This window comes from Sinocyclocheilus anshuiensis, unplaced genomic scaffold (genome assembly GCF_001515605.1).
Source record: "Sinocyclocheilus anshuiensis isolate Anshui unplaced genomic scaffold, SAMN03320099.WGS_v1.1 scaffold1270, whole genome shotgun sequence".
NCBI classification, from domain to species: Eukaryota; Metazoa; Chordata; class Actinopteri; order Cypriniformes; family Cyprinidae; genus Sinocyclocheilus; species Sinocyclocheilus anshuiensis.
In genome coordinates, this window is record NW_015555837.1 from 775,164 (window position 1) to 798,714 (window position 23,551).

General features: G+C 37.2%; 1 protein-coding gene across 1 annotated transcript in view; it reads left to right on the plus strand.

Moving 5' to 3' along the window:
• abcc8 (ATP-binding cassette, sub-family C (CFTR/MRP), member 8) overlaps positions 1 to 23,551 on the plus strand; it is a 59,990-nt gene that overhangs the window by 23,693 nt on the left and 12,746 nt on the right. Inside the window, exons 14-25 of the mRNA XM_016469834.1 lie at positions 371 to 487; positions 583 to 655; positions 1,115 to 1,220; positions 6,490 to 6,522; positions 11,012 to 11,044; positions 12,351 to 12,449; positions 15,719 to 15,803; positions 16,246 to 16,326; positions 16,398 to 16,535; positions 18,139 to 18,264; positions 18,995 to 19,091; positions 22,908 to 23,155. Of these exons, the coding sequence (XP_016325320.1) occupies positions 371 to 487; positions 583 to 655; positions 1,115 to 1,220; positions 6,490 to 6,522; positions 11,012 to 11,044; positions 12,351 to 12,449; positions 15,719 to 15,803; positions 16,246 to 16,326; positions 16,398 to 16,535; positions 18,139 to 18,264; positions 18,995 to 19,091; positions 22,908 to 23,155 (1,236 nt within the window). The remainder of the gene's footprint in view (positions 1 to 370; positions 488 to 582; positions 656 to 1,114; positions 1,221 to 6,489; positions 6,523 to 11,011; positions 11,045 to 12,350; positions 12,450 to 15,718; positions 15,804 to 16,245; positions 16,327 to 16,397; positions 16,536 to 18,138; positions 18,265 to 18,994; positions 19,092 to 22,907; positions 23,156 to 23,551) is intronic.

A 23,551-nucleotide genomic window follows, 5' to 3' on the forward strand; every position in this document is an offset into this window, starting at 1 on the left:
TGTTATGGTCTGACCTCTGGTCTGAAATTTGTTTCAGTTTAGCTGCTCACCAGGAAAAAATAAAAGATAATAAGCTGTGGATACATTTTCATGTTTGATTAGGCCCACAGAAATGAATTATTTTGATTAAAATTCAAATTTTTGTTTTTGATATGAATAGGCCTCAAGACTTAGGCTCCCATACTCTCAGTAATCCAGCCGTAGTAATCGCCATGTTGTTATGACAGATTAAAAAGACAGATATTTTTATTCATGACTGTGACTATGCATTATTTATGTTCATAATATCACAATACTGGTCAGCATGGAGAGGTTAGCACTGTTAAAGAGGCTGTTCACGCTGATGTTGTTTTTCTCACCTCTGATAAAGCCTCTGAAGGTGGTGAACCGTAAGCGGCCCGTCAGAGACGACTGGAACAGCTTCGCCCTTCAGAGCGAGCAGGAGGACGAGCCGCTGGCGGTGGAGGATGAAGATATCTGCATCAAGGTGAGACTAATATGGGTTATTTCTGTAATCGGGCAGTAAACAGGAAACTGAGCTGCGTGAAGAATAACTATCAGCCTCCTTTATGTCCATTCCAGATCACAAATGGATATTTCAGCTGGACTGATGGAACCCCAACGTTGTCCAATGTGAATATTAAGATTCCTTTTGGTAAGTCCTGTCAAAAATACATCTACAGATACTGGCGGATGGCTTGTGGTATTTCCTGATCCCATCTTTACTAATTTAAAACATATAGTTTACCCATAAATGAAAAATCTCATGACGTTACAAACCCATATGACTTCCTCTTTTACGTGGAACACAATAGGAGATGTTTTGAAGAATGTGCAGGCTGCTCTTTTCCATACAAGAAAAACGTTGATGGTTGCTTATGCTGTCAAGCTCCAAAAGGACGTGAAGTATCATAAAAGTAGCCCATATGACTTGTGCGATATATTCCAAAGCCAAATATTCATATTGCCTGTAGAAAAGATTGAAATTTAAATAATTATTTGATGAAAAACAAAGAATTTTCAATATGGGTGAACTATTATTTGAACATACAGTTGTGTTTTGTTGCTCCATGAAACCCCATTTATCTTGTTTCTTGATTGATTCTCTCTGCAGGTCAGTTAACTATGATTGTGGGCCAGGTGGGTTGTGGGAAATCATCTCTGTTGTTGGCTGCACTGGGTGAGATGCAGAAGATCTCCGGCACTGTTAAATGGAACAGGTGAGAATGCAGATTTTTTTAGATGGTCATGAAACATTGTGTTCAGCATAACTTCTGGAGCGACTGATAGCGTTGGAGACTAAAGGCCTGTTCACACCAAGGACGATATCTATAATTGGAAATTATAATAATCAGTCTAATTCTGTGAGAGTAGTGAAGTCCACACCACAACAGTAACGACATGAGGAACAATATTGTTGGAATCACTTTCAGAATGATTGTTTTTTCCCAGCTGATGAACATTAAAAACATTGACAGCCAATCAGAATCCACCTGCCTTCAAAGAGCTCAAGTATTTAAAGGGGCGGGCGACAAAACAGCGTTTGCTTATAATAAACTGAACATTACCCTGATGGCACGCGTACGTAATGGAGACATCTGTTTGACATCTGCATTTACATCTGCAAGACGTATTTTTTTTGTTTTCTCTCATCTTCAATACGTCTATAGGATGTTTCCTATCAGATGTCAAATAGACGTTTAGAAGATGTCTTTAAGATGTTTATGATTTATCATGTGTGTAAAACTGACATCTTAGAGACGTCTATCAGATATTTGTACACAACAGATGCTTTCCAGATGAGGAGATCTTTAACAGACATCTTGCAGACGTTCGTGTGCTATCTGGGTCGCGTCCTTTGGTGTGGATGCTGATATAGTTATCGTTATCATTATATTTATCGTTCTTAGTGTGAATGAGCCTTGACAATTATTTAGCTAACAACTATCTTGCAATTTGACTTTTTTCTCGCAATTCTGACTTTTTTTTTCTCAGAATTGTGAGATCTAAACTAGCAATTGCAAGTTATAAACTTCAACTCTGAGGAAAAAATACAGATAATTTTCTTACAATTGCGAGTTTATATCTCACAGTTCTGACTTAACTCACAATTGCGTGATACAAAGCCAGAATTGCGAGAAAACGTCAGAATTGTAAGATGTAAACAGAAAACAATTCTGTCTTTTTTCTCAGAATTGCAAGTTTATATCTTACTATTCTGACTTTTTTTCCTTGCAATTCTGACTTTTTTCTCAGAATTGTGAGTTTATATCTCGCAATTCTGACTTTCTATAAACTTTCTCGACTTTCTCGAAATTGCAAGATATAAACTCACAGTTCCTAGAAAAAGTAAAAATTGCGAGAAAAAAATCACAATTACCTTGTTGCATTTTTTATGCATTTTCGTCGAAACGGGCTTTCATAAACAACAGCCAAGTTCCCATTTTTCTGTGAAAAAAAATGCTAATTATCGCTAAAATGTTGCATGTGTCGACAAAATCTTGTTTTCGTTTAACTTTAACTGTAAATACTATGCTGACACTTCAAAAAAACTAATTTTGAAACACTTTTTGTTAAGAAAAAGGGCTTTAACGCAAATATATGTGTTGCATGATAGAATTATAAGGATGAAAGATGGGAATTTGCTGTTAATTGCAACGCTCCCATCGATGGCAGAAGTGGTCACCCTAACTTCATGTTCAGGCCTGGTTGAAGTGATTGGTGTGTTGATAGAATTGAATCCCATTTGTCCATGAGAGCTCTCTGAATAAAAGTGCTGTGTGCAGAGAAGATATTGTAACGAGTAATGCCTTTCATAAAGATCTTGAAATTGCTTTAATGATGCTGTGGGTGTTTAAACTGGTAATTCTCAGAGTCACTATTATATAAAGAAACATTCTCATAAGGGTCAGTTAAGTGAGGCTGTTTTGTGAGCTTATATAACGCTATTATGCTCAGTCTCTAGGTGATATAAAGTTTCTTATCATGTTACCAGCTTCTGTTAATATTATAAAGAAAATCTGAAGTAATGTGGTTGTTCAGTTCCAGGCTTGTGAAAAACACAGCAGGACCCTGTAAAGGAGAAATTGGACTACCACTGGTATTGATTCCCAGTTTTGTGAGCCATCGGTTGACCCACAGAGAATCCACATTGATTTTGTGGGGGAAAACAGCAGAATTTTGGAATCTGGATTTATTGCAGGCATCACAAGGAATCACATTTATTTAACAGGGTTCAATGTACTACGAAAACAAACTTTTTCAGAGCTCAAGACTTCCTCAGCAGGCCAAAAAAAAATAGAGCATTTACTGAAAATATTCAGGAAAAAGATCTGGGGCTGAATTCATTAAAGCACCTTCTTGAAAACTACAATTAAGAAGTATCACACTTACAATAATTATTATTTTTTAATTAATTTTTATTTTTATATTTTTAGTTTTCATTTTAATTTTACTTTGTTTTAAGTTTAAGGTTTTTTTATTCTATGTAGCTTTAATTTGTTTGTATTTAATTTCAGTGATTTTAGAACTTCAACTTATTTTATTTCTAATATTTAGATTTTATTACTATAATTGTGTAATGCTTAATATTTAAAACATAATGTGTCAGTGCATCCCATAATGCTTTAAAAGTCAGTAGATCAAGGGCAACGGGGCCATTTCAGGAGCACTTTGTTGCCTATGTTGTTGAGCACTAGAAACCCTTCCCTCACTGCCGACACGTCACACTCCTGACCTTCAGAGGTCAAACAGAAGCTGGTATGTTCCCGTCCACCATCATTTAAAGTCCTCTTCACAAATTAGTCACCTGTTCATCAGCCCATGCTGTCATGCAGACTATTAGTGATTACAATGTTGATTTGGGGCTTGTGTTTTGATGTTTAAAAGACACGTCCAGGGTCAAGCACGATACAGAAGGGCGTTTGTTCAAGTGCCAGTCCCTCCTGGCAACAACCAACCAAATGAGCCCAAATCAAAGGGGCTACTTACGATAACAATGGGATTAGACTGACAATGTGGGTCCACTTAAAGTGTTTTAGATTAAAATATAAAGGAGATGTTCATATCTGTAAGATAGAGGCATGGTTTGGAAGCAGTCAATGAAATGAAAAGGTTACCCTTTTGAGCTGTCTGAATTGAATTACCCTCTCAGACCCGAGACCAATGCTCTTTAAATGAGTTAAACCTGAATAATGATGCATCTAGTTTAATGGCACAGACATTTGAAAGTAACTCTAGCGCCATTTGAGTACTGAAGTTTGTTACTGCAACCACAAATGCGCTGACCAAGCACCTTCTTATGCGTTTTCGTACATTGCATAAAATGTCTGACCCCAAAGAACACCTAGATCCTACAGAATGACATTAGATGAATTATCCACGTGAATTATTTGAGCACTTGTCTTCTCTCCATTCAGTGTATGAGAACCATCTCCAGTATTCAAACAGCTTGCATGCTATGTGTGCAAAGTATTGTTAGCTGAGGGTGAAGCAACATTTTTTTATGCCTAAAAATAGACTACAAAGACTTGCAGTGCAAAATATCTCCTTGAAAAGTTGTGTAGTTCTCAAGCAGGCTAAATGTCGGTCTCGAAAAGCAAATGTTTATACTACCAGTAACAAAATTTTCTGTGTTATTTGGGTGTTGACTAATTGGAAAGGAAATGGTTTTTACGTGTGTATGTTCATGTTGGATACAACGTTTCTGGCTGATGATCAGAGAGTATCAGGCGCCGTGGCAAGAAAACCTCTCTCTTATCTGAATCATGTATCAGAGAAATGCCCACATGAATGGCTCTGACGGCTTCTGATCTCAACATGTCATGTCCAAAACATTGTAAATAAGATATTTGCAGCAAGTAATAGATAAGCTAAATAGTCTTTGATCTCTGACAGTTGTTGCTTGTAAACATTTACCGTTTCTGGGTTTTTTTGTCTGATATTATGTTTTATTTAAAGGGATCACACACAGTTTACTTAACGGGCTAATACTGTTTTGTAAATAACAGCCAAAATACATGCATTCAGAATTGTCTGTATTAAGTTTGTTTCTACAAACGAGGTGGCAAGAGTATCGACGTCATTTATCAGACAACTGTTTATCTGCCCAGATAAATGACTTTAACAGCTTCAAATGTCAATGCCCTTTAATGTCCTAAACACAAATCTACAACACAACATAGTGAAGTTAGCTGTCACTATTTTAGAAGCAGTAAATAAATTAGTAAATATAGTAAATAAATGTTTGTTGTTTTCTGTAAACATTTACTGCTACCACAACATTTGCTGAAATTGTTACTTTGCTTAAAACCTAACATTTGTGATGCTGCAGTTCTTGGTGATAATAAAATATCATTTGATAATATAATAATTATTAAAAGTAATATTAAAACAGTATTTCATATATTGGTTATATTTGAATGTTTAATGTGAAATGTAAATATATATTAAATACATTTCATTATATTTAAATGCAATTATATTTAAATTTTAATTGTATTTAAAATTAAATTTAAATAAATTATTATTAATATATTTTTATTAATATAATAATTACATATTTTTTCATAAATAATTCAAGACTCCGTAATTGTCTGTATTATTAAAATTTGTACAATAATTATATTACCAGTATTTTATAAATTATTTGTCTTTGAGGTTTATTTGTCTTATTGGGCACTTAAACCATGGCATATTGTTAAGCTTAGCACCTCTCCGCCATGTCATGGTTTTAATAATGTCAGTCATTTTATAATGGCACACGGTGGCTAATTACATCTCTCAGTATGGTATCCAAAAATCACCTTCCTGGAACCGCATGTGTCATCTGCTTTCTACGGTTGTCCTTCATGTGGATTTACAGTACATTCCCATTAAAACAAACACTACGAAGAGATAATGAAGGTGAAAATGGTCAACATGGAAAATGGTTAAGACTAAGCATGTTGCAGTAAGACTTAACATCTCCAAAACAGCCTCTCTTAAATTGACATGTGGAGTCCTATGTGGCTTAACTATAAAGCCATCATTGAAAAGCATTAATAAGAAATGTATCTTATGGCTTTAGATGTGCCGCAGTATTTCCTGGTTCTTTTTCCAGGTTTGAAAGGACAGAGCATAAGACCTACGACTGCAGCTAATGCCTCCAGGCAGCAGAAAATCTCTTATTTATATTCCTGTTCACTTTTCAAGAACTGTTTTGATTTGTTTAGCCTTTACAGTCTTTAGTCTTTACAGATTTACTTTGTGCGCCATTGTATCTTGCCTTTCTGAGTCCTTGCAATATTACAGCACCACACTTATCCTTGACCAGAATCTCTTAGAAATTTAATTTAAGTACAATAAATTACTTAATGTACTTGTTACTGATTTTAGCTCTGATTTATGTTTATTTGTTTTCTCAGCACAGTTTATCAGAATTTATGCACGTAAATATCTTTAATTTCTCCTCCTTGTTGAGTTATTCATTTTCTGTGTATTATTTTGCAGACTGCCCACTCTGGATGCAGAAGGAAATGAAAGGTTGGTTCTTTTTGTCTTGCAAAGCTGCAGAACAGACGTAAACATTTAGCACGTCCTGCAGAGAGTCTGTTAATTATTGTGTACTCGCTGAGGGTGTGTGGACGTGTCCTGTCATGCTGTGCAGTGCTGATGCTTTGCTCTGTGTTTGTCGGCATTAATCCCTCAGCTTTGTTCTTCTGGGCTCTGTATTTCCTCTCAGCCACTCTATGAGGTCTTTATAATGACAACAACACCTACAAATAGATTTTACAATTCACTATAACCTTTTTAATATATCCACCATTATTGTAGCTTTACATATTTTGCTGGAGTTTTTGACATACTTATTTTTTTTACATTTTTGCTTAGGCTGCTCACCTAGACAACATTTTAAGTCATAGTTGCACAAACTTGTTCAGATGGTTGGCAGCAAATTATTCAACCATCTAAGATACCTCATTATGGCCCAAATCGTAAGCAGCATTTCACGTATTCTTCATGGAAGTACCAGAATGCATTGCGTTGAACAGATATTTATTATGGATATATTTTATTCAGTATTGATAAGCATCGAAAGGCTTTTTGTATTCCTTTTAAATGTATTGAGCCCTTAAAGGAACAAGGTGATGGGGAAAAAAATAAAACAAAACAATTTTTCAGTGCATTTTATGAGCAAACGCAATGTTTCTCTGTGGAACGCAGCACTTTTAGAAGATAACGTTTTGTGAGCGAACAAAGTCTATCAGGAAACACAAAACCTTTATGAGAGAATGCTAATTTTTTTGAGCGATTTCAAAGGTCTTTGGGGAATGCAAAACATTTGCATGAGAACAAATTTTTGTGGGTGAATGCAACGTTTTTTTGCGAGTGAGTTTCTGAGTTTCTTAAGGGAACAAAACCTTTGCAAGAGACAGGCCCGGTTCTACGGGGGTGCTAGAGGGTGCTAAGCACCCTCAAACTAAATCAATAGCACCCTCGCTTAAAGCTGTATTAATGGCACTTCATTGCAGATTTGGCGTTTGCCAGTGTGCTATGGTTTGCGCTCTGGAGATCGGTTTCTATTTCAACGTGTTTTTGCAGCGTTGAGCAATGTAGCCAATCACGGGCATATCTGTTGATTTCTTGAATCAGAGGCATTTATGTTTGAATCCACTCGCTGAAATCACTGGAGATTTTTGTTCAGGTATTGTGTTCAGCACGAATCATCTCATTATAACAAAGTGTAGACGCAATGTAAATAAGAGATTCGTTTTGCAGCGTAGAGAACTTCATTGATTATAATGTATCTTTGTGGGATCGCGATGAACTAAGATGAGTGACCGCTTTTAGTGATTATACGGAGCGCTCTTTGCGCCATAGCAACGGACGGACGCTACTAATATATATATATATATATATATATATATATTAAAGCACCCTCACTAATTTAAGAAGCACCCTCAGTGATTTGATTCTGAAACCGGGCCTGGCGAGAGAACACCTTTTTGAGAGAGAACGCAAATTTTTGTCAGCGAATGAAAAGTTCTATGGGGAATGCAAAACCTTTGCGAGAGAAAAAAATGGTAGTGGGCAAATGCATATTTTTGGGGGGAAACTTTACATTTGCATATTGTTTGAATTATGTGCCCTTAGGGACTCCAGAAGTACACATTTATTGTTTTCTCATTTATCGACGGACAGCTCTCCTGTCCCCATGTTGAGAGAAATCAGGAGTGAGTTCAGAGGCGCTGTATGAACATGATGTTACTGTAGTTCTAGACTAAATGTGAACATGCATTTACTCATCTCACCTGCACAAAAACAGATTCAGTATTCCTCAGAATGAATAAAAACAATGAAATGCAAACTCAGAATATTACGCAAACCTGCAATAACACAAATATCCTTTATGTATTTAATCCAATTTTATTAACCAATGTCTTTACTGCTAGCCTTCGATGATCGAAGTCAATAATACTAATAAACAAAAATGACTTCATATAAACATAACATTAGTGTTTGTAGTCCTGCGTCCTATTCTTCATGCAATCCAGAATGGCAGCACAGCTGAAAGGTTTGTTTGAGCTGCGCCCTCTACTGTACAGATGTGAATTTACGTTTCTTTCTGCCTGAAGCTAATTAATTTCACTTTTGGTGTGAAAGGGCTTTTATGTTTGCCAAAAACAGAACTTTTTATATTAGAAACAAACAAGCAAGCCCAGCCCAGATGAGAAAAAGTAATGCAAAAGTAACGCATTACTTTCTATAGTAACTAAGTTACACAGTTACTTTTTTAGGGAGTAACGCAATATTGCAATGCATTACTTTTAAAAGTAACTTTCCCCAACACTGGGCATGCCGAGCTTATCTCAAATTGTTGAAAAAAATATACTACATCTTGCAATGCCTAATTTTGGGGAAATTGTGGCTAGTCAGGCTGCTTGCTAGGTTTTGAGACAATTGTTATTTTGGCCACTTTATTATATGGCAGGAAATTATGAAAAAAAACCAGACCGGGAAATGACACCAGCTGGATTTGTGTCGCTTTGTATGTGCATAACACGTTAGCATAGCTGCTAAACCATGGCTCCAACAGAGACCACTGCAATTTTAAAGGCTTTCTTATCTGCTATAATGGGTGAACTCATTTGGTTTGTCTGTTAAATACATAAACTCTGTAGGGAACAGCTCAAGTATTAGCTCTTTGGAGGACTACTAAAAAGCGTTTTACTATCAAGTCAACAGTTGATGCTGGTGCTAAAATGCACTACCGTTCCCTCGGTCATCAATCAAACAGCACGCGCTGTCACACAGTGTGTGAGTGTGTGCAGGTGTCTGTCCTGTTCTTGGCACTTGAGCTGGAATGGCAGCCAAGAATAGACGTCTTTTATTACTGTTAGCTGCAATCACTATGTCATACGTTACAAAACCAAGGTGTGTTATTACCGGACAAGAGACATTTCAAAAAGCTATTTGGATACATCAAAAAATGCTGCCTGTTATCTTAAAAAAAAAAAAAAGTGTAATCTCTTTACTACACCATCCTTTATATGTGACCCATCACATATAAAGGATGCTGTAGTAAAGAGATTACACTTTTCCAATAAACAATTCCAAATTACAATTTTTCCAATAAAGCTCAACAAGCAATCACAATCCATTCTTCTCACAGCTGAAATAGAAAATGGTTATGTTTGGAATGGAATACTAGCAGGATGCATACTGAATACTGTGCAGTATACAATATATATTTACTGTTTAAATATGTATTTGAAACCGTATGCATTGTGCAATAGGAAGCATTTTAAACTGTCACATGACCTCAAACATGCATTTAATTGAGTGAGTGACAGTTCCTAGCTAGCATGTGATTGGCCTTCAATGCTGAAAAAAATGTTAACAAAATACTTATAAATCAGCATTGAAATTAAGTCATAAAATGTTTTTAAAACGTAATGTCATGTCACGCAAAGTTGTGAAATTGAAACATAATTGACGTTGATTCCACTTGTGAATAAATGTTGAAACATTACAAAATGTTGAAACAACATTAAATGCTAAATGGTTATAAAAAAGTTATCAAAATACGTATAAGTTAACATTGAAACAACATTGCAGTATCGCCGTTGATTCAACATTGATTGAACCTTGATTCATGATTTTGATTCACCTGTGAACAAGCATTGAAATGCTAAAAAAGGTTGAAACGTTTACTGCTAAATAATTGTAAAAGATGAACAAAATTCTTATAAATTAAAATTAACAAGACAATGTAAAAGTGAGAAACAATATCAGTGTTACAAATTCAAAAGTGATTCATGATGTTGATTCGCACGTGAAATTAAATGACACTTTTTTTTTTTTTTTTTTTTCATGTCAGAACTAAATATTTAATTAGGTTTTGTGTAAACAATTTACTTTGGTAAGCCCAATCAAATGAAGAGAAAAAATATAGTTGATCTTGGTTTACATGTATTTGTCACACTTGAAAAAGAAGGTCGAGCACATTGCATTGTGGGATACAGTATTACATGCAGTGTATTTTGTTATATATCCTGCACAGTTTGGCAAAGTTTGTGTTCACATACAATGCACAGTATGTGTACTACAGAAATAGTATGCTAGTATGCCATTCCAAACACAGCCTTAAATCGTTTTCAGATATAATTATTCAACTCTCCCATAGTTTTAATCAATACTCTAAAACCTGATCTTTTCCTGGCTTGTACATTTTATCAAGGACAACATGCCATTATATGTCCAAATGCTCAATAGACAAATCCATTAAGGCTCTTTCTTACTGTACTCATCCCTATATAAAGCTTCAGTGGTTCAGCTACACTGCATTGCGATTCAGCCATACATGATTACACAGCACTTCCCCGGTCTCCTATTACATGGCATCAGCAGCAGTGCTTCAGGTCTAATGTGCTAAGAGAAATGTACTGCAGAGGTCACGCTTGTGTGTGTACATGTCTTTTTATGATGCTTTAGGCGAGTCTTTTAAAGTGTTATGTATTTGTGCCTTCAGCCCCACAGATGCAGCTGCAGACGGGGATATCAGGTGTGTATCACTCACTCACACACACACACAAACACCGCACAAAACCTGATTCACTAGTTCAAATAGAGCTGTTTTTAAAGCAGTTTCTTAATACTAATCAGAAAGGTTCATTCATACCATAAGACAGTGACACTGTCTGACATCAGATACTCTTTGTTAGAGCACACAATAAACTTTAAAGAAACAGTACACTAAAAATGATTATTTTGTCATTCATGTGTCACCCTCATTCATGTCTTTCCAAAGCTGTATGGTTTTTAAACTTTTTTTAGAATTTAAAGGAGAAATTGTAAACATGATAATGCTAAACATTCCAAGTATACAATGTATTTATCATTAACTACAATTAAAACTTAAATGAAAATAAAGCTTAATTAAAATAGACATGACATAAAATACTGTGCTACTGTGCCTTTAAGACTTTTATATGCAAATAATATCTGATTTGATTGGCTACTTTTTGCATACCAGCGTATTTTGGACTATTATCATCTTATTCTAAGTTTTGTCCTAACTAACTGTGATTGCAATGATTTTGCCGGTCTATTGTGTAACCCCACCCACGAAGAAATCTCATCGGTCAACAGACCGTATAGTATTGCTGTATATTGACTGGAAGATCAAGTTATATATAAATATATATATATATAGCCATATGTAAGTTTTATACATTATCAAGTTTTACTTATATATATATATATATATATATATATACATAACAACAATACGTAACAATAGACAATCAACATGACAAAATTCCTTAAACTAAAATTAAAACCAAAAATATAAAAGTAAAAGCTAATTAATTTTTTTTTAAATAATGCTATAATAATATATAAATAATACTGAAATAACACTGTAATCACCACAACAGTTCATAGTGACCACATCTGCTCCAATAAGGGAAAAAAAGACTTAAGTCACATAAAAGTGATGACTCGTGCATATATTTAAGCTTTCTGTAAGAAACACTTAAGACGTTATTTACTAAGATGTACTTAAAATGTTATTTACTAAAAATATCTTCCCCTCCGTTTTAACTCTCAAATTAAAAACGGCGCAGGTTGGATTTGACTTGAAATCTTAAGATCATGAGTTTATAAACAACAACATTCAGATTCAGAATGACATGAGGGTAAGCAAACGGTGACATAATTATAATTTTTTGTGTACTGTTCCTGTAAAAAATAATTTTCAGTGTAGGTCAGATTAAAAAAAAAAAGCTTGAACAAGCCTTTCTTTTATATTTAAGAGCAACATGGTGTTGTGAAGGAGGTCACTGATGTTATGGCAACCCCTCTGACAGGAAAAGAGGTGCTGTGGCATACGCTTCCCAGAAGCCCTGGCTCCTAAACACCACGCTAGCGGAGAACATCACTTTTGAGATGCCCTTAATAAAGCAAAGGTAACTGACCTTAATTTACCTTCTGTAGATATATTTATCATTGATTGCTCACTCCATGGATTTGTTGCCCACACATTTATATTAAAATAGATGAATAAATAATGAAATAAAATGCCACCAAATGGCATCTAGGTCCAGTGTTTGTCTCTAATGGGCCTTCTGTACACATTAACCTGTGTCTAGCACCCAGTCGCCCTAGTGATGTACAAAAGTCAAGTGTTTACTCTTTTTTGTGTGTGTTCATTTGTCAATACTAAAGCGTCCTCTATCCCCATCTGACATTCAATCATTATCGCCTCTTTAAATTTCAGTGACAGTCATTAGACATATGTGGCCATCAGTAAGTGTCTCTCTGTGAGTCGCCGCTTCTCATAATCTGTTTTACAGCTGCCTCAGCAGTTGGCATGTGTCAGCAGTGTCTGTACTCAAAGTACATGAATTGTGGGAAAAAATCTAAAAGGACGCTATTTATTTGCTTAGAGACGCTTATAATGTTGATTAATGTCATTTGCAGTGGTTCATGGGATTGTAGTTCTTTCCCTCATTAAACCTGTGATGTACACAGTCTTCTACTTCTGTATTTTTGTCTAATTTTCAAATACTTTTTTGCTGCAAATCAAAATTTGTAATGTTATGATTCACCTCGTAGCTGCTTGGCTTGGTTCATGGCTTATAAAACTTTAACAAAGATTTTTTTTTTTTTTTTTTAATCCCTATGGGAGAAATGAATGGAAAAAATACTTCCAGAACCAATGCTGCTGAAAAAGAGGGCGGGCACTAATGCACTCTATTGGGTAGATCCGCCCACAAAGAAATCTCATTGGTCAGTGGTCCCATTTAGTATCGCTGTATGTTAAACATCACAAATGGTCTGATTGGCTGTGATTGTGTCGTGTATATTTTCACATTATTGTTGACAGACACATTTCTTAAAACTGTGATAGTGTCAACAAATGATCTGAGTGGAATTTGGATGGGAAATTAACATTTTTGGACTATGGCCTCTTTCTCAAATGGCTTACTTTCAGTGGCTTTGTGAATGTTTGTCTGTAATTTTTATATTGATTGAAAGCGTTAATGCTTTAAAACGTTATTATATCAGTGACTGAGTCCATGCAGAGAATCATTCATTCATTATCAACCACCGATTTTATTGAACATCAATTAGTGCTGTCAAAATTAACACATTAATGCATGTGATTTTTATAGTTTAATGCGTTAGAAATATTTAACACAAGTAACGCAGGGGCAGAGCAAGGTTTGCCACCCCACTCACAACTGCTGCTTCTGTCTCTTTTGTTTTCTTGACGAGTTGCGTTTATTTAGACGCAGAACGTCTTTACGACCACATCAAAGGGAGACTTTTCAGATGCGCACTCCAACTTCGTCTAGTCAAACGAGCGTGGAAAAGCTACAGGTGACGAGAGAGCTTCAGTAGAACAACAGTGAACTATGGTCAGATGAGATGTTGTCAGGCCATATGTCAGTAAAAACAAATTTTCCTGTCCTGTCCGCTGTTATACTGTGCTTGTAGCATGTGCTGTTCAATTGCACGCACAAATGTGGCGGCGTGCGCTGTAGCCTGTATCATTTCATATTAAAGCACAAAAGAAACTACGAGCATGCAATGTTGTAGTTATCTCATCATGTCTTAAGTCATGAAGTTACCAAAAAGGCAATTAAAGTTGCCTTAAAACTGTTCATGCATGTAAGCATTTGTTATATGAGTCACATTTAAGAACATGTCTCTGAAATGCAGTGGTTTTCGAAACTGTCCTGGAGCGCCAGCACTGTCACCCTCATCTAACACACCCGATTCAACTCGTCAGCTCATTAGTAGAGACTTTAAAGGGGTCATATGATGTTACTAAAAAGAACATTATTTTGTGTATTTGGTGTAATGAAATGTGTTTATGCGGTTTAAGGTTCCAAAAACACATTATTTTCCAAATACTGTACATTATTGTTTCTCCTCTATGCCCCGCCTTTCTAAAACACGTCGATTATTACAAAGCTCATCGTTCTGAAAAGCGAGGTGTGTTCTGATTGGCCAGCTATCCAGTGCGTTGTGATTGGCCAAATTCCTCAAGCGTGTGACGGAAATGTTACGCCCCTTACCATACTGTGAGGCCGTGTCCCGGCGCGACGAGACAAAACCAATAAAAACCCATTATAAACGGGGCATTTATTGCATCCAGTGGGGACATAATTACTGTTTATAATGACTTATACTGTCTTTTTACGCATTGCATTGCATCGCGCCTATTTGTCAGCATCATAGACTGTGGTCAGCATACGTGCCGAAGGGGAAACAGGGGAACTGAATTCACCGGAACAACGGCATTGTAGGCTACTCTCCCAGGAAACAGTCCTCGTCCTCCGTAAAATGTGCTGCACACATCTGAATATTTGGGTTGAACTGTTCTGGAACAGTGTTGTAAATACAACTTAATACTCCAAAGAGAAAGGAAAACTTGAAATCGCATCATATGACCCCTTTAAGACCTGAAGTGGGTCAGAAAAGGTAAAGAGTTATGAGAAAATATGATGCGTGTCAGATCTGCTTAATGTTCAGCAGCAGCAGCTCTTAAAGCAGCCAAAATAACCTAATAACCCAGCTGATGTGATGTTAATCAAAAAACAAAAGAAAAAAGAGGAAATCAATAACTTTTGTAGCTTTAAGGATTCATCTAGATTTAATTTAGAATTTAATGTTTGATAACTTTATTCAGTTTCTGTATATTTCCTACTTGCTGAAGGGCACAGGTAGCTAAATATGACATTTATTATAATGGGTTTATGTGAAGATGTTTTAAGTTCACTTAAATTAGAAGTTGCTATTTTTTTTTAAGTCTAATAAATGTTAAAATTGATAGCTCTCAATTATACTGTAATGTTGAATGGTTATAGTCAATGGTTAAATATTAGGGGGAAAAAAAATTCCTAGAGACATCAGTAGTATTGGTATCAGTGATACTCGCCTTCAGTCATAAAAAGATGCCATTAAACAAATATTTAAAAATATACTGTCTTTGTTGTTTCTACATTCATTTGAATGTGAATTTATTGCAATATAAAAGTATGTTTAAACACTTTAATGATAGATGGGATTAATTTTCAGAAAAAAAAATTGTGATTAATTAGTTGTTTTATTTAATCGATTGGCAGCACTAACATCAATATTTCAAAAAGTAATAAAGCTAGATTACCACATAGTGTTAAGTGTCTAGCCAGCTGTGCTTCAGTCTCATACCTTTTGTTGTTTCCAGGTACAGAGCGGTAATTGAAGCATGTTCTCTCCAGCCGGACATTGACATCCTGCCCCAGGGGGACCAGACGGAGATCGGAGAGCGGGTCAGTGTGCCGCCCATGTGACTTTTGTGACGCATTTCATTACCAGCCATCTGGAATGGCTTTAGTACTGCAAATGACAAAGTTTCAGTTATGACGGGTCATATTGAATTCCACTGATAAACATACATATTTCCTCATATTTTAGTATCCAGGCAGCCTTTAACAGGAAACCGTCTCTTTTGTTTACTCTCATTCATTCAGGTTTTTAGTTCAGGTCACATTTAAGGCAGCCTGATGTCGTAAATGGCTTTCAGGTTGTTCCTAAAAGCAGCCTTCCACCTCATATAAAGAGTTTCAGCCCAGTCAACATGATTAATCCACATGCCATATGTGTGGTACAGTTACCATAACAACTTCTACCCCCTGCCACCTTCCTAATGAGGTATTTTCTCAATAAAGCCCTGCCGGTAACTTTCCTCTTCCTATTCTTTGCTCTTTCCAGGGCATTATTCTTTCCGGAGGCCAGAGGCAGCGAATCGGTGTCGCTCGAGCTCTTTATCAAACCACCAGTGTGGTGTTCCTGGTAGGTCCAGATATGGCTATGCACACAAATCAGCGAAGTGAGACTTCAATTAATTTTTTCTGTTATCGTAGGATGATCCGTTCTCAGCGCTGGACATTCACCTGAGTGATCACCTGATGCAGGAGGGTGTTCTTAAACTGTTGAGGGAGGAGAAGAGGACGGTGGTGCTTGTGACACACAAACTGCAGTATCTCCCACACGCAGATTGGGTACTTCATATGCAAATACACTTAAAGTTCTCCCCTATAGAAAGTCATTAAACCAGTTTTGATAAGTAGATCAGGTTTAAAACTGCTCTTAGGCAGAACGGCAAAGGAATTATTGAATAGGTGAGCTCTGAGATGTAGAAGCCTAATTTAAAAGTCAGATCTCACAAAGGCTGAGCTATACTTATTAATTATTCACCTTCATTCATCACCTGTCAACTACCCGCAGAACCTATAGAAATCATTTCTGAGGAGCCCTTAGAAATGATTTCTGTAGAAATGTATTTTATTTATAGCCCAATACAAGCCTGTTGCAAAGGATGAATTAATGTTGTTTGTCACGTTTTCACCTGCACATCCTACTAACACAATTCATTATAAATCACATTGAGGAAAATAGACCATCTGGTCCACAGAGAAAAATCTAATTAAATCCCCATTTGGAGACTGTTTGCAATGAGAGAAATCAAACTGCAGACCAGACCAAAGCCATTCAACCTGAATAAGGCCACTGCTGGTTTAGAATCAGCAAATCATTCTCTTCTTCTACCTAACCTGATTTTGTCTCTCAGGAAACACTTATTACACTGCATCAAACACCTACATTTTAAGCTCAGTAGCAGGAAACGGTACTTAGATATGAGAACTGAGACATTACATTTTTGCATTACTTCTAATAAAAGTAACTAAATATGTTACTTTCAGTTAAAGGAATGTGATTGTTTTTTTTTTATACATTTTCTCACTTCCAGAATGGAAGCATTGTGTTTGACTTGCAGAGAGTTTACTTTTAAAAGAATATTGCAGGTTCAGTACAAGTTAAACTTTTGTTGCATATGTTGATAACCACACACACAAAAAAAAAAAACTTTCTGGAATACTTTGTGCTCACCAGCATGCCACAAGTGTGGTCGATTGTGATTACTATGTAAATAACCTGGGATATTCCTTTATTCAAAATAAAAAATAAAAAGTACCTTGGAATCTACATTAGAAGTGGATACAATTGAGATCAGAATGTGAGAATTAAGCTTATTTTCATTACCTCAATATATGTAAACATCTGAAAACATATTTATATTGTACTCAGTAAATCTGAGTCTGGTTTAAATATGTTTACTGGAAAAAAAGACAATGTTTATTGTGGATATGTTTATTTCCTAGATGTAATTTGCCTGCAACCATTTCTTTAGTTAATTAAAAAATAAATATGCATAGTTCCAAATGCTTTGACCCAACATATCTAACCAGAGAAAGCATTTTCATGAAACTCATGAAACGTATTACAATTCTCAAGTTGATTTGTTGTTGTCATCAGCCTTATTAGAAACAAATGAAGCCCCAGTCTCTCTCACACTGGCTCGGGGTGATGAATTGCCTTGTTAAAGTCTTCCTTCTTCTGGCACTTAATACTGTAAATCACCAGTGGTCAGAAAAGAGTTTCTTTTTAATCCCCTGTCATTTAGACACAGCCACTTTAAGCTGACAGATAGAAAGGGACAGGCTTGCTGTAAAATATTGGCTTTACTTCTCATGGGGCATTAAAAATGTCCACCTTCTTTTATGTGGCAAATTAAGTAATAATTGAATGATGTTTCATCTGTAGATCATTGCAATGAAGGATGGCAGCATACAGACAGAAGGGACATTAAAGGACATCCAAAATTCTCAGCCTGAGCTGTTCGAGCAGTGGAAGACTCTGATGCACAGACAAGATAAAGAATTTGAGAAGGTAGTCTGCAGAAAATTAATGAGATACTAGAGAAATTGATTTAAAGGGCAAGTTCATTTGTTTTGCTTTGCAATGCCAAATACTCACTTGACCTTTTTGTTGACATTTGTTTGCATTGTTTGAGAGATTGGAAAACTAATCTCTGTTTATGCTGAAAAAAATATAAGCTTGGCAATCAAGAAGACAGGACACAGTGGATACACTGAGAAGAGAAAGCATTTAAATAGGGACTTAAATAGACAAAACATTGACTGTAATAAACTCAAGTCTCCAAACAAGTGTCTAATATGCCATCTAGTGGCCTACACAGCTGCCAGTCAGGTCGTTGAACTGTATTTTTGTGTTCAAAAATAAATTTAAGCAACAGGAATTTGAACAACACTGAAATACCTCAAGGAACTGTGTTGGGCCCCTTCCTGATCATCTTCTACATTACATATCTTATAGTATTTGGTCCTAAACTACCTGCAGATGTTCTCAGGTGACCCCTTCATTTTAGACTCAGATTTTTCAACATGTGCAGGAGGATGTAAGGATGTTCCTGCAGAACAGGTCATCTCAAAGTCACGATTATTCAGTGTACCTTTTTAGAAACCCAAATACTCAGGGAAAGAATTGGAAACTAATCACATAATATAATTATATAAAGAAAGTGACATTTGATTTATGCTGCTTAACTAGCCAAATATGCTAATCAGAATACCCTGTTATTCATTATTTTGTGTTCCAGGAGACAGTAGATGAGAATATGACCGTTCTGGAAAGAAAAAATTTGAGGCGAGCCATGTACTCTAGAGAGGCTTTGAAGACTGAGGAGGAAGAAGAAGGTAAGAGTAAATAAACATGCAGCAAAACACTAATACAAGTGTTTTAGCAGAGTTTTTATTACATGCTCATCTGATATAATAACAGATTTTTCCTGAAAGCTCCCTGCAATTAAAGAATAATAGGTTGTTGCATTGTTAACTATGCAAGCCCCTGCAAGGCATCCTCATAAATCTTCATTAAAGACCTGGGTGACGAGAGTAGTACAACGTCTTGTTTCTTTTTGCAGTTTTTTGCTGACTGCAGCATTTAAAAAAAGCCAATTACCTGATTGCTACACCCTCTGCAAGTCCTGATGCCAAGATGTTTGGATGCCCACCCTCACCACCTGTCAGGAAGCTCAGGATTCACTGACAGATGGCTGAGGTCCCTGGAGTTGGTGGAAAGCCTAGACTGAGCATTGTAATTAATCTGTAATTAAGAAATACGATCCTTCCAAGTGGAACAGGGCAACATATTGGCATCATCCAGAGGTCTCTGCCTGCAACGAGCAAATTGCAATTGGTATAGAGCAGAGGTAGCCAACCCTGCTTCTGGAGGGCTAACTTCCTGCAGACTCTAGTTACAGCCCTGCTCCAACACACCTGTCTGTAATCTTTTTATCAACCTTAATTAGCTGGTTTAGTTATTTTTGATTAAGGATGGAGCTAAACTCTTTAAAAGGGTTGGCTACCCCAGTATAGAGAATAGGACCATAGTTGTTTAAGCTTTATATTTTTGTCAAGTTTGGTAACTTGCTCTTGCTGCTTTCTTGATGTTCACCTTCCCAAAGCAACTCCTTACTACAGGGGTATCCAATTGTAACCCTGGAGAGAAACTGTCCTGCAGAGTTTAGCTCCAACCCTAATTCTGTCATGACAACTCTCGGAGGGATTGGCATGGTAATGTACATGACAATGTTAATGTATTTGGTCTTGGTGGAATAGATCTGCTGCTGTTGCTGCTGCTGCAGCAGAGCAAGTACCGAGACTTGCTACTGCCAATACATCCACAACATGCTGCTGTGAGCATGTAAGAAATATTGCTGCTGCAAATATAACATACATGAAATAACCCCCCACAAAGCAGGAGACATAGAAGGGACAATACAAGCCAAAACAAGAAGAAAACCCCCCCCAACAAGCAGATCTATCGCCAAGACATATGTACTGCTGCTGCTCCGAAGAGCCATGTGAACCATGTATTACTATCTATGTGTGCATTGGCTATCACGCCGACCGGCTTAACACTAGTGGCCTATGCCTATGTGAGCCTTGGCTACCACGCCGACCGGCTTAACAATAGTGGGCTATGACTATGTGAGCCTGGGCTACGCCGCCGACTGGCTTAACTCTAGAGCCTGGGCTACGCCGACTGGCTTAACTCTAATTAGATGCGCACTATGTGTAATGTTTAATTAACAAAATGGATATACGTTGCAATCCGATAGATAAGACCCAGAAAATATCAAAATTTAGTCATTTGATAACTGCTGTTACTTTCTACACTTCATCAGTACCAGCGGCAGCATAACAGCTTGTTAATTCAATTCGGACTGTGCTTTTTACTCTGTATTTAAACACACACATGAACTAATCAAGGTCTTCAGGACCTCTGCTAGAAACTTTCAGCCAGGTGTGCTTGAGCAGGTTGGAACTAAACTCTGCGGGACATTGGCACTTGTAGGAAACCCAGAAACGAAGACAAGGAGACTCTTGGTGTATGTTTAGCCGGATTTTTGACAATGTCCTGTGTGGCACTGCAGTCACAAGTCTAAGGCAGGAATGCATTGTATTTCATAGGAATTCAGTGGGCAGTCCTTAAAGGTGTTGACCTTACACAAGCCTCAGAAGGGACCACTTAACCAAAACATCTAAAGACAATAAAGGAAAATCAACATTGAAAATCAACACTGTAGCTTACAGGCTTGTGTGACAAAATCATTCTCAACTACAGCACAAGAATAAAAAACACTAAAATAAAGCACACCAAATGCACATTACTTACAAGTTTGTAGTTGATCATTTGTAAGTAGGAACTTCACAGGTGGACTTGAAGATAGATTATAAAGGCTGTAATTCAGGGGTGTCCAAACATGATCCTGGAGGGCCACTATCCAGCAGAGGTTAGCTCCAACTCTAATCAAACACACTTGAACCAGCTAAACAAGGTCTTCAGGATCACTAGAAGCTTGCAGGCAGGTGCACTGGAGTTAAACTCTTTAGGAAAGTGGCCCTCTGGGATTAGGATTGGAACCCTTGCTCTAAAGCATTAGTCTGCAGGATAATGCTAGTGCCACTAGATTCAGTGCATCGAAGAGATCCTGTTTTCATAGTGGGAAATAATGATTTACAGTAATGGAGTATTCTCTAGATCAGTGGTTCTCAATTACAGTCCTCACGTACCACCGCTCTGCACATTTTGTATGCATCTCTTATCACTTCAGACATTTGTTCTATTCGACCGTAAGTGCCCTGCGAAGTGGACATCACAAAATATTCCGCCATGATTCCAGTTCGAAGGGAGCGTATATGTTACAGTGTGCGAGACATGAATTTAAATTGTATTTATTTACAGAGGTATATTATGTCACACTTCTCTAGTAAGTTTCGTCTGTGTGTGATGATGCTGCAGGCCGTGGCGTAGCGCAAATCCGTGAATGAATGTTCCAAAGTGAAGTGAACTTCAACTGATTTCCCATGCTCAGGGAGTAGGGAGCAATGAGCGCTGTATAGGGACCATTTCAATCGGAACACAGTACATGCATGGAGCTCTTTTCTAACGAGCTGGCTATCTGAATCAGGTGTGTTAAATAAGAGAGACATGCAAAATATGCAGAGCGGTGGTACACGAGGACTGGAATTGAGAACCACTGCTCTAGATGGCAGATATAGCCTGAGCGCCAGTCATGTGGCAGTTGGCCAAATTTCAGTATACTCCAGTAGTGAATCTATATTGAAAGGTTGGCCTTCTCACTGCAGTGACCTACAAAACAATAGACTCTATGCTTTGCTTGAAAAAGTGACCAGAAACTCTTCCAGAAGTGTCACATCACACGTTGTGTTCTCTGTGAAATCACCGTTTTACTATCCTTTGGATACAACCAAGGGTTCAGGGTTTGGTTGGTTAGCTTTAACTGCCATTAAGAGTAGCAGATAGTTTTCTCCAGGTGTCACTTCGATTTTTTTTTTCTCGCTGAACATTGTTGATTTTAGTTGTAGTGTGGGAGAGAGAGCAAAAGCATTTATCATCTGCTGACGGTACAGACCAAGCTGGAATGAATAATGAATGTGGGGATGGTCCCGTCAGCATTGAGATTGTACTGAGTTCTTAAACCATAATGGGTTGTAGCACGTTTTTCCCCTTCATGACGGCTAATGTGCTGTGCTAGTAAATGCTCTTCTACCAGCCTAAACTTGATATACACAATATCACTGCTCTGGCACTCAAGGGTATTCCTAGCATGGTCCAAGTGTTACATGCCTGTGGGCTTTGCAGCCTTTTTCTCATGTGTATTGCTTTTTATATCTCTCCCCTATTTGCCATCCACTAACACTTGTGTTTTTAAAATGCCAGCATGATGCTGCTTTTTAAATTTGGAGCAGCAAGTGGGGAGCACTCTCTACAGTTCAAGTCTACATTTGTTCAAAAGATTGAACTGTGGACAGGGATATTTTTGTATGAATGTCAGAAGAGATAAGCTGTCAAATTATCTATCTTGTATGTCTGTCTGTTCATCTGTCTATCTGGGACAAGACAAGTTGTCACGTGTTTTGTATGCTACATAATTCAATATCTATCTATCGATCCATATTTCTGTTTTCCTTTCATATATATAGAACAGTCCGTGGAGAGCGATGAAGAAGATAACCTATCTCAAGTGATGAGGCACAGAGCCACCATCCCATGGAAATCCTGCAGGACATACCTGAGCTCAGCAGGCCTCCTCCTGCTTCTCTTGCTCCTGCTGTCCCAGCTCCTCAAACACTCCCTTTTGGTGGCCATCGACTACTGGCTCGCTTACTGGACGTCCAAAGTCATCACAGCCAAAATCGATGCAGCCGCACACAACTGCTCCCTAGTGCAGGTAAAGATAGATGGTGATGTGAACTCGGTTTACACTTTCTGAAGAATGCTGTATGATTGCATAAGTGTTCTGGGTGCTTAATAGGTGTCTCTATGATGTTCTGGTCAAATTTGTCCAAAAGTGAATGTCTGAGACCTGCCTTTGAGACCTACTTTGTAAAGTGCCCCCTTGAATGATTGAGGCTCGGAGTGTAAAAGATTTACATAATTTATGGTTTGCACCTGCTGAAGTGGCACAGTTCCTCAACCTCTGACAACTTAGATGCATGATTTCATTGGCTGCTTATGTTGATTATTAAAATTCTCCATGATAAATATACCAGATTTGTAATGTCCTACAGGTGTTTTTTATGTCTGAGGCACATACAGTAAATGCTGAGAAAAGCACAAATGAAGA